At 45.8% G+C, this 12,523-nt stretch overlaps 1 protein-coding gene across 1 annotated transcript in view; it reads right to left on the bottom strand.

Annotated features, from left to right (window-relative positions):
• LOC136877689 (uncharacterized) overlaps positions 1-11,561 on the bottom strand; it is a 287,811-nt gene extending 276,250 nt beyond the window's left edge. Inside the window, exon 1 of the mRNA XM_068228705.1 lies at positions 11,208-11,561. Within this exon, the coding sequence (XP_068084806.1) occupies positions 11,208-11,561 (354 nt within the window). The remainder of the gene's footprint in view (positions 1-11,207) is intronic.
• Between the last annotated feature and the right edge of the window lie 962 nt (positions 11,562-12,523).

The following is a 12,523-nucleotide window of genomic DNA, read 5'->3' as shown; positions in this document are numbered from 1 at the left end:
TAGATATAGAGTTTGATATTTTTATTCCTATTTCCCTGCTTTTGGAGCTGTAGGAACCAATAAAAACCGCCTTCCTGACTGGAACTATATCCACATTTCCTTCTGTCGAGATATGAGATGTAGTTATATTAGGACACCGTTTGCTGCTAGGAGGAGACTCGGAAATTGGCAATCTCGGGTCGAGTCAGGCTGGACTCTGTTGCTTGGAGTGTGATGTTACCCAATAAGCTCGTAAAGGGAAGAAAAAAAAAAAAAAAAAAATGGTGAACTTGAAACCCGTCTGGAACTAGGTCTGTGGTCCAAGTGGCCCGACCACGCCTGCAGTCGAGGTTAATGTGATACGGCGGTGTGTCATTTGACTGAACGAGCCCCTGGGTAATGTCGCATGAAGGTTTCATGCTCAGAGATCACGGATTTGCATAGTTCACGTGCCAGTGCGCTTGGCAGCGAGCCCGTGTGCACCAGCGTGCAGAGGGGTCATCGCGTGGCGGGGTTAACAACAGGTGAAGTTCCCAGATCACTGAAAATGAAAATCCACAGCCTGTTTCCAGGAATGGAATGAATGAAGCCTCCATCTAGCGGCGAGGATAGGAATTTTGCTCAGCAATGATTAACGAAAGCCTCCGTGGCTCAGGCGGCAGCGCGCCGGCCTCTCACAGCTGGCTACCGTGGCTCAAACCCCGGTCACTCCATGTGCGATTTGTGCTGGACAAAGCGGAGGCGGGACAGGTTTTTCTCCGGGTACTCCGGTTTTCCCTGTCATATTTCATTCAAGCAACACTCTCCATTCTCATTTCATAGCATCTATCAGTCATTAATATATATCACTTTGGGAGTGGCGACCCCATCGTAATAATAGCCTATATATGATTCATTCATTACATCCCTGACCCGGTCAATGACTGGAAAACAGGTGGTAGGTTTTCATTTTCAATGATTAACGACTGACAGAAGAAATGAAATGATATTGGAGAGTGTTGGTGGAAGGAAACATAACAGGGAAAACCGGAGTACCCCGAGAAAAACCTGTTCCGCCTCCGCTTGGCCCAGCACAAAACTCACATCGAGTGGCCGAGATTTGAACCACTGAACCCAGCGGTGAGAAGCCGGCGCACTGCCGCCTGAGCCACGGAGGCTCTCTTACATCACTGTCGGGCAGTAATTCCTAGATACTAGTGGGCCTGATCAGTGGCGGCCGGTGACAACAGGAATAATAATAATAATAATAATAAATAATGTCCGCCTCTGTGGTGTAGTGGTTAGCGTGATTAGCTGCCACCCCCGGAGGTCCGGGTTCCATTCCCGGCTCTGCCACGAAAATTTGAAAAGTGGTACGAGGGCTGGAACGGGGTCCACTCAGCCTCGGGAGGTGAACTGAGTAGACGTGGGTTCGATTCCCACCTCAGCCATCCTCGAAGTGGTTTTCCGTGGTTTCCCACTTCTCCTCCAGGCTAATGCCGCGATGGTACCTAACTTAAGGCCACGGCCGCTTCCTTCCCTCTTCATTGTCTATCCCTTCCAATCTTCCCATCCCTCCACAAGGCCCCTGTTCAGCATAGCAGGTGAGGCCGCCTGGGCGAGGTACTGGTCATTCTCCCCAGTTGTATCCCCGACCAAGAATCTAAAGCTCCAGGACACTGCCCTTGAGGCGGTAGAGGTGGGATCCCTCGCCGAGTCCGAGGGAAAAGCCGAACCTGGAGGGTAAACAGATGATGATGATGATGATGATGATAAATAATAATAATAATAATAATAATAATAATAATAATAATAATAATAACGGTTTTTGTCACGTAGCCGTCAGGGAGGTACTGGGTTCGAACACTACTGTCGGCAGCCCTGAAGATGGTTTTCCGTGGTTTCCTACTTTCACACCAGGCAAATGCGGAACTCTAAATACCACCTTCTGCAAGTAATACTCCAAGGGAAAATTAATGGAAAACGTGGTACGGGGAGAAGTAGGACATCATGGCTCGGCAACTTGAGCCAGTGGTTTGGGGTGACAAAGCTTACTCTATTCAGAACAGCTATGAACAAACAACAGATCATGCTACTGATCGCCAACGTTCTGCGAGGACATGGCACATGAAGAAAAAGAAATGCTGGGGCTGTTGGCCGCTTCCTTCAAACTCTTAGTCCTCTCCCATCCCATCGTCGCCGAAACACATGTCTGTGCCTGGGCGATGTAAAGGAAATTGTGAAAATCCACAGCCTGTTTCCAGTCATTTGACCGGGTCAGGAATGAATGAAGCCCCCTTCTAGCGGCGGGGATAGGAATTGTGCCGGCTGCCGAGGCCTTTCGCACTCCTCTGCGGCAATGATTAATGAATGATTAATGGCATGAAATGAGATCGGAGAGTGCTGCTGGAATGAAAGATGACAGGGAAAACCGGAGTGCCCGGAGAAAAACTTGTCCTGCCTCCGCTTTGTCCAGCACAAATCTCACTCGGAGTGACCAGTAAAGGAAATTGTATTAATGATAATGATCATTTTAGCAGATCATCGATTAAAGATGTAGAAAAGCAAGAAAGAAATATCTTAGACAGGGGAAGAGGGGGCGGGGGAAGAGGGAGGGATATGGATGATAACGGTATCTCATGACTTGTGTCAACATTCAGAGAAAATGTCAGACACATTTAGGAAAATACGCTTGAAATTTTACGGACATATTCTCAGAATGAATAATCAGAGATTGACCAAAAGAATGTTGACCCTTGCCCTATTAATGAAAGTAAAAAAAAAAAAAAAAAAAAAATTGCCTGCCTAGTCGAAAATCACCGCTTTACACACCATCCAAGGACTACCACCAACAAAACCTGATTAGAAAGTTGGAAGAAAAGCCACAGCGAGAAGATGAATAGATTTTGGGATAAGACAAAGGCAACGACATTGGGTAAATACGTTCAATCGCGTTCCTTGGTGGGGCATAACGAATAATATTAATAATAATAATACAACTAAATTCCACCAGTTGAATTGATTCCCTATAGGTGAGGACTGGGAGGTAGAATAAAAGCCACGGTTTCCTCTGCCTTTCGTAAGAAACGACTAAAAGGGGCTCCAGGGGCTATCAACTTGCCAGCGTGTGTTAGCGCCCACGGTTCCGCTAGCTGATTCCTGGCATTGCTTCCAATAACTTGTGCCAGGCTCCTCACTTTCATTTATCCTATCCGACCTCCTTTGGTCAACTCTTGTTCTTTTCGGACCTCGACGATATTATAGCATTCGAGGCCTAGGCAGTCTTTCATATTCACGACTTTCATGGCCCTTGTCTTTCTTTGAACGATACCTTCATATTTCGAAATGTCGGATCCTAACCAATTGTACATCTGATTAGTGTTAGTCAGCTCCTGATGTGGAATCCAGTCCAAAGGGACGGGAATTTCCATTTCCGATACGGTATCCTACACTTTTCACCGAGGTTCGAAACTCACCTGGCTTGAAGAGAAAGTCGAGACAATGTCAACCATGCCCCTTTTAAAGCAAACACTCGGACTTAAGTGTTCCTTTACAACAGTAACACCGAGAATTAGTATTTGTGTTACGTTTGGCAACAGATCACTTGCGGTTAGAGTACATCGTGTTTGTTTTTGTTAACGGGAATGAGGGAATGACGTCATGAAGAACGCATCCTTTCGTCGTTCCCCTTTGTGCCTGCTTTGTCACTGCCATTTACACACTACCTAAATGTGCTAGCGCTCATTCCATGTTATTGAGATAGGATTTAGGAGGAAGAAGAATGAACAGATAGAGAGAATCAATTAACTCATTAGCGTCCAAAAATTCTTAAGTGCGATGATCTTTCCATTATATTATTTCCCTATAATCATAATTTTGTAAAAAAACCTTTGAGTTTCCTGCAGTTTCAGGCAATATTCATTACATGTACTAATTTGTCAAAATATAATTGTTAACAGCATGCTATTTCCTTGCTTGCATACCCAGTGTATTAGCATATTCTTGACTGCAGTATACATTTTAACTAATGCGTGGTGTATTCCTGTTCACTGTTTATTCGTTACTGATAATATTATTTAAATATACTAATTAGAATATAAATACTTTTAAAAAAATAATCCGTTTACCGTCCAGGCTTAGTTTCTCCCTCGGACTCTACCACCTCAAGGACAGTGTCCTGGAGTGTGAGAAATTTGGTCGGAGTGTAACGGTTCAAATCCGGTTACAAGATGATATCTGTATTTTTATTATTTTATTATTATTATTGTTATGTCCGTATTATTATTTTATCTGTGATATTATTACTATTATTGTAATTATCATTCTTATTCAATTCAATTTTGCAATGCTTGTCGCTTGCAGGATTGTATGCATATATACGTATGTGTTTATAAGAGACCGTGTATGTCTCCCGGTCATGCCCATCCACCAACCGCTGCTAATTTCAGATGGCAATCAGCCGTAAGACATAGCCTCCACGGTTGCTAGGTGACATTGTCTGACCATCCATCTATACATTACATCACTACCTGCACAGTTGCTAGGCAACATTGTCTGACCATCCATCCATACCTTACATACCTGCATGGTTGCTAGGTGACATTGTCTGACCATCCATCCATACCTTACATCACTACCTGCACGGTTGCTAGGTGACATTGTCTGACCATCCGTCTATACCTTACATCACTACCTGCACAGTTGCTAGGTAACATTGTCTGACCATCCATCTATACCTTACATCACTACCTGGACGGTTGCTAGGTGACATTGTCTGACCATCCATCTATACATTACATCACTACCTGCACAGTTGCTAGGTAACATTGTCTGACCATCCATCCATACCTTACATCACTACCTGCACGGTTGCTAGGTGACATTTTCTTGCCATCCATCTATGCATTTCATCACTACTTGCACAGTTGCTAGGTGACATTTTCTTGCCATCCATCTATACATTACATCACTACTTGCACAGTTGCTAGGTAATATTGTATGACCATCCATCTATACATTACATCACTACTTGCACAGTTGCTAGGTAACATTGTCTGACCATCCATCTATACATTACATCACTACCTGCACAGTTGCTAGGTAATATTGTATGACCATCCATCTATACATTACATCACTACCTGCACAGTTGCTAGGTAATATTGTCTGACCATCCATCTATACATTACATCACTACTTGCACAGTTGCTAGGTAATATTGTATGACCATCCATCTATACATTACATCACTACTTGCACAGTTGCTAGGTAATATTGTCTGGCCATCCATCTATACATTACATCACTACTTGCACGGTTGCTAGGTAACATTGTCTGACCATCCATCTATACATTACATCACTACTTGCACGGTTGCTAGGTAATATTGTCTGACCATCCATCTATACATTACATCACTACTTGCACGGTTGCTAGGTAATATTGTATGACCATCCGTCCACACCTTACATCACACCCTGCACGGTTGCTATGATTACATTTCCGTCGCACATTTTGTCGCGTTACGTTACACAAATTTTCGGATGACCTCCAGCCAGAAGACATAAGTCGTGATTCAATCACCGCTGCCGCTACGTCAGGGGGATGTAATACTGTATCTACAATATGGTGCACTGCATTTTATTTGAATACTGTATTTCGGTAAAATGGTCCCTAGAGTTTTACCGCCGGAGCAGGGCCCGCTGTCTTGATCATAGCACACCATTGAACTTTGGCATCCTTCATTTACTGCGTCATTCCAATGCTGTTTCCGACGTCCATGTGGGCGGTGTCCATCAATTTCAAAGTGATGAGCAAGATTATATAGCACGGGTGTCAAAGCTTGCCCCAGTAGCGGCGCTAAGAAGCTCGGAGATCCCCGCAATAATCGAACATGGGCTCCTCGTTTCCTGTTAAGGAAAGTTACAAGATTACTTAGCAATACAAGGTTGTATATTGTTACAATGAACAACAACGATAATAATAATAATAATAATAATAATAAGAAATTACACAATTTAGTTTTCAAATCCGAAGGAACTGAAATAATACACTTATGTATATGACACTCGCACGAACGCGCACACACACACACACACACACACACACACACACACACACACACACACACACACACACACACTCTCTCTCTCTCTCTCTCTCTCTCTCTAAAGAAATGGGTATTCCAATTGTAGTAACCAAATCACGCTGGCCGTCACTATATTAAGAAATAATCTCGTTCCCAAGATCAAATAAACCGAGCTCGATAGCTGCAGTCGCTTAAGTGCGACCAGTATCCAGTAATCGGGAGATAGTAGGTTCGAACCCCACTGTCGGCAGCCCTGAAGATGGTTTTCCGTGGTTTTCCATTTTCACACCAGGCAAATGCTGGGGCTGTACCTTAATTAAGGCCACGGCCGCTTCCTTCCAACTCCTAGGCCTTTCCTATCCCATCGTCGCCGTAAGACCTATCTGTGCCGGTGCGACGTAAAGCAACTAGAAAAAAAAAAGATCAAATAATTTACTACTGTTTACAACTCAGCAGCCCATCGTAGGTCTACTTAGCTGCACTGACTGCGGAGAGATATAAACAGCCTGGAAACTTCAGTATTTAGTGTTAGATAAGGAGGATGTCTTTGTTCTTGCATCTTCGCTCATTACTGGGTTCTCGGATCTGGCTAATTACATCAAAAAACCTTGCTGATTTTTGTGAGGGGCAGCAAGGGGTGGTTATTATTAGAACAGGTTGGGAAACCTACATTCTCTCACAAATAACCACCGTACTCCTACTGTCGAAAGAAACTGCACTTTGACGGCCTAAGTTTGGAATAATCCTCTGTAATACAAATAACACTGTGTTGTGTGCTGTAGCTTTATCAATATGTAAAATCAGTTTTCAACTACTGAATTAAGAAACAGTCATAGGCTCCTCACAAGCCATGCCCCCCGCCCCACGGAGTCTGTGGGGTCCTTATCGCCGTCGCTGGCTTGCCCGCCGTAACTTTTTTTACGGGGAACCCCCGTAGCCCGCTCCCCCGGCGTGGCAATCGACACAATCTACATTGCCTCTGACATGCTATTAGTTCTAAGTAGAAAGAGATAGCAGGGAGAGTGGGAAGTGATACAAGGAGTATCTGCCTGTTTCCATGTTAAACACGTTACCAGGCGATTTTGTATTGGTAGGATGGTGTTAAGGTATGGTATTGAAGGGTCAGGGAAAAGACACATACACAGAAAATAGAAAGAGCCTACATGTAAAACCTGACATCTTTTGATAGCACATGCAAGGATGTGGGCTGGAAAAGTCCAGAGGTTGTGTTAGTTAGGAGTATGTGTCATGCAATCATAACCATTTACCTAGCTTTTGTCAATTATTATGGGGAATCAGTTCTTCTTGTCACTGCCTGGTGCGACTCGGGTCAGCTGGCGTCTGGGCTTTGGGCCACAGGTTAGTCCCTTGGTCCAGCAGCCAGCAGTCCCTGGTGCCAAGTCTCCTTTTAAGGAGAAGGGGAGTAGTGCCAAGCCTTATTTGTTGTAAGGGGCATCTTCTTTCTCGCCTGATGACGTCCCTTCTTTGCGGTGTTGGTGGCACACACTTGTCTCTGTAACTATATACACACATCCTATTATATATACATTAATACTTTTCTTCTGTAGAGTGCGGGCCGCTTTTCCGCTCTCGTGTTCTGTAAAACAAGTATAACAAGTAAATTAATAGTTAAATGATATTAGCAAGGGTGGGATTTTCGTCCACTCCTTTGTCACTGACGTGGGGCGGGGTTGGATTGGATCGTCTCTTATTATGGCTGTGTTGCCTTCGTCATGTTGTATTTCTTCTCTCAATCCTCCCTCGCTTGATTCCCTGTGGTGGCTTAAATCTGCAACATAGTAATAACATAATCTGGGACAAGGATATAGGTAGTAAACAGGCATGTACATATATACAGGTGTTGTGTGTGTGTGCAAAATGTTAAGAGGTGCGGTGTAGTGAGTTGGTGTCAGCTTAAGATGGGGGGCGGTTTTGGGCCCCCGGCCTCCTAACCCTGTGGCTGAACAGAATGTGTTTCGGTGTGGGGTATTTGGTGTATAGATCGACGTCATAGCGTCCTATTCCACTGACTAGTCGGTTGGCCTTACTACCCCATGACTTCGTGTACATTCGGAGTGTTTGTTTTGCGTATATGTTGCCTTATCGAGCTGACTTTCGCAATTGCGCGTAGGTGGTGTATTTGTGTGTCATACGGGAGTCTAGCCGCTGCTCGAATGCATTTGTTTTGTATTAGTTCTAGCTTATCCAGCAGTGTAGCCCCAGGCGGGGGCTGCGTACGTTATTATAGGTCTAATTAGGGCCTGTTACATGTTGATTGCTACTCTTTTCTTAATACTGGATCTTTTATTCACTATAGGATAAAGCTGTGACAGCCGTGCGTGTGTTTTCCGCTGGATCTCTTTAATGTGATATAGCATGGTTAGTTTTCTATCTAGGACTACTCCTAGATATTTGACCTTGTCGTGCCATGCTATATCTTGATTAAATAGTTTGAGCGGTTTTATATTGGCTGGCCTATGTGTGCGTCTGTTCTTCCTAGTGAACACCACAGCTTGGCATTTGTCAACGTTGACCTTGATACGCCATTTGGTTAGCCAGGGCTCGAGGGTTCGCAGTGCTACTTGTAGTCTCTTTCGGGTGCATGCTAGCTGAGGGTATTGTACTGTGATAGCAATGTCATCCGCGTAGAGGTGCGTGGTAGCGAGTTCCGCTGTCGGCATGTCATTCGTAAATAGGATGAACAGGATTGGACCTATTAGTGACCCCTGGGCTACGCCCGCCCTGATCGGTCGCGTGCTTGACAGTGTGTTGTGGACATCTACTTGGAACTCTCAGCCTTCCAGGTATGATTTAATTAATCTTATGTGCCCGGGGTGGAATTCGAGGTCTATTAATTTCGCTAATAGGCCTTCGTGCCAGACTTTATCGAATGCCTTCTGGATATCGAGGAATACGGTGCCTGTGTACCTCCGCTTCTTTAGTCCGATGGTCGCTTGTTCTAGGACCAGGGTAAGCAGTTGCGGGGCGGAGTGGCCGTTCCTAAAACCGAATTGTTCATGTCGAATGATTCCTCTTTCCTCAATATGTGCTATTAGCCTTTTCAGCAGTATTTTCTCGAATACTTTGCTGCGGACGTCCAGGAGGCTGATGGGCCTGTAGTTATTAGGGTTAGACTTGTCCTTGCCTGGTTTGCCAAATACAAGGATTCTCGCCTTTTTCCACTGTTCCGGATAGTACTGTAATTAAAACATTGCACTGTATATTTTAGTGAGTAATGCGAGGGCTTTCGGTGTTAGCTTTTTTAGTATTATGTTCTGAATCTCATCTGGGCCGGGTGCCTTCTTCGGGTTAAGGTGATCTATTATCCACTTAATTTCGTGGATATTAGTCTTCTTAACCTCAGGCTTGGGTGCGTTTCCTAGGAATTCCGCTACCTTGGCCTCTGTTTGTCTAATGAAGGCGGGATCTGACGGTTCGTCATTGGGCATGAAGGTCGCTTCCAGTGAGTCAGCTATCACCTCGGCTTTATCATGGTTTTCGTATACTGGTCCATTAGGTCCTTTGATTGTTGGGATCGCGTATGGTTCTCGCGTGAAATATCTCGCTAAGTTCCACACCGATCTGGTATTAGTGTCAAACGTACTCATTTTGTTATTCCAGACCCGCGACCTATACTCCATTAATTCGGTTTCGATTTCGATTCTGAGTTCATTTTTACGTATCCGGTCTTCATCGCGATGGTATCGGGCCCATTTGCGCTTGTGTTGGTTGCGCTGGCGTATTGGATCTTTAATGTGGGCCGGTATTTCGATGTTCGTGTGTTGTCTGGGTTTGTGTACCGGGATGCTCGCAGTTGTGGCTGCCTGGATCGCATTTATGAGTGTTTTTAGGGATTCATCCGTTTTGGCTGGGTTTACTATTTGTATGTCCTCAGTCCCCTGTAGGAGTGAATCGAGTTTTCTTTCGAATTCACCCCATTTGGCTGCTTTAGAGTTGAGTCGGCGCTTGGGGTTTTTCTCATATTCCTCCGGGTCGCTTCCAGTGTAAATATCACTGGCTCATGCCTTGACCCTAGGTCGTTTATGACTTTAATGCTGTATCTTTGAGGAATATGTCGCAGTAGGGCTATGTCTAGTATATCGTCGACCTGTTCGTTTGGCGCTAGGAACGTGGGTTCGCTGGGGGCTGTTACCACATAGTCCTGGGTTAGCATGCGGTTGTACAGTCTTACGCCGTCTGCGTTAGGTTTCAGGCAGCCCCAGCTGGCGTGTTTCGAATTTAGGTCACCTCCTAGGATCGTGTTTCGATTTAGCCTTAGTACCGCTTCAATGTCTTGTGTGTTAAGGCTTTTAGGTCTGGCATATGCCGATATGACATTGATGAGTGTTCCTCGCACTGGCATGGCAATTCCGCATGCCTCCAGCTCGACCAGCTCTGGAAGTCTAGTTCCATATGTTTAATGTCCTTCCTTACCAGAACTGCCACCCCTCCGACTCTGTTAGCCTTGTCGCTTCTGTCTAATTTATAGCCTCTTATGGTGAACTTCTTCCCCGGTGGGAGGAAGGTTTCTGTTATTAGAGCTACGTGTATGGTGTTCGCGGCTAGGAAGGCTTTGAGTTCATATTTTCTAGACCTGACGCCCTGGCAGTTCCATATTAGAACTCGAAGCTCCTGCGTGTTATTATTATTGTTGTCATCATCGTGTTGCTCAGGCATCTTGGGCTAGAAGGTCAGCGATCGCATTAACCAGTTCCCTTAGCCAGGAGAATGGGAGCATGTTGGCCATCATAACCCCAGTGATTATGGCTACCGTGAGGTACAGGTTCGGAAAGAAGGTTTTCAGGATTTCTTCTATCCTTTCCCTGAACGCCTTTACTGCCATGTTTCCCTCTGGCTGTTGTACCTGTGTTAGTGTTACAGATGGTGAGATGGGTGTGACTGTTGTGCGGGGGGCGGGGGTTGGGTGGGGGGGTGAGTCGGATGCTGGTTCCTTGCGGGGGGTGAAACTAGCCCGGGGCGGGCCCTGGGACTGCTCCGGGGCAGAGTGCGTGGGCTTAACCTGCCTTAAGTTGGGTCTTAGGAGTAGCGCCTTCTTCTGTTTTTACTTCCGGAGGTCCTACTTTGAACGGAGGTGGGGAGGTGCTTGGGCTGAGGGCCCGGGTTTGTGTGTACCCTCCGTCCTTGGGGGTTGCAAGGTTACTCTGCCTCCACCTGATGGGTCAAGTTTGCCTGATTGGCCTTGCTTTTGGCCCTTGGTGCCTGTAGGCCCTGTAGGCCCTGAAGGGTCCTTTTTGCCTGAGGGGCCAATTTTCTGTCTACGTGAAGCGTCTATGCCTGATGGGCCTGCTTGGACTTTAGGGTTGCCACGCTTGTTACCCTTTGGCCCTTTGCCTTGATAGGCGGCTTCGTAGTCCTTGCGGCTGGGACATTCTCTATAATTAGCCGCGTTTTTCCCCTCGCACTTGGCGCACTTTACGCTGGGCCATTGCCGTGGGGGCAGTCGCGAGACAGGTGGGAGGCGGCGCATCTGCGACGTCTGGGATCCAGCTGACATGTCGCCCCCGAATGCCCATGCTTCTGACACACCTCACATTGGGGCTTGCGGGCGGTACGGTTCGACTGTCACCAGCATGTTCTTTAGCATCCGCATTTTCCGCAGGTTGTCTGCTCCTGGGGTATCCACCACGGCAACTAGGAAGAGGCAGCCTTTGGGTGGCCTGTTTTCTGTTCGCATCCTGTATATAGTAAGAGCGTTGATACCCTGGGCTTGCATGGCTAGCCCGATATCACCTGGCTCATACGTGTTATTGGGCGTTCTCACCACCAATCGCTTTACTGTTGTGTTGGGCAATATCTATACAAACTTGATATTAAGCCTTTTCAGCACTTGTATAGCGATTTCGTAGGTTTCAAAGCTGGACGTATGTAGCCGGACCGCTTCATGCGCATTTAGTCTGGGCTTAGAGAAATAATAATTTCTCTGCTCATGTGTCAGCTTTTTGAGAGACTCCATTTCAATATGCTTGATGTTGTCCGCCGTAACCGCAATGCCCGTGCTAGAAATACTTGTGCAGGAGGGTGCAAGTCACTTCCCCTCAGTCGGCTTGTACTTCCCCATGTTGCTGACTCAGTGCTGTGCAGGTTTGCCGGTGATAGGCTCCAGTTACCTGTTCTGATCTACAAGTATTGGTTGAAACATACAACTGCATAGGCTGTGGCATAAGGTTTGACACAGTAATTTGTTAGTGCGTGTTTGTGTTACTGTTTGTGTAGTTTTTGTGAATATGGTTGCTTGAAGAAATGTTGCTTTTGCTTAACCTACGGGAGTCAAATCAAAAGACCTGCACCTGGCGAGCCGAACTTGTCCTGGGACACTCCTGCCACTAAAAGCCATACGCCATTTCATTTTTCATTTATCTTTTTCTTCCATGTCCCATCAGCACTCTTCTGCGGTCCCAGATATTTTCTCAGAATCTTCCTTTCCTTCTTCTCGAGTTCTTACAGCTCACTTTTTTA

The sequence above is a fragment of the Anabrus simplex genome, chromosome 7 (genome assembly GCF_040414725.1).
Source record: "Anabrus simplex isolate iqAnaSimp1 chromosome 7, ASM4041472v1, whole genome shotgun sequence".
NCBI classification, from domain to species: domain Eukaryota; kingdom Metazoa; phylum Arthropoda; class Insecta; order Orthoptera; family Tettigoniidae; genus Anabrus; species Anabrus simplex.
Note: the sequence above shows the minus strand (reverse complement) of the source record. Positions and strands in the feature narration are given on the sequence as shown.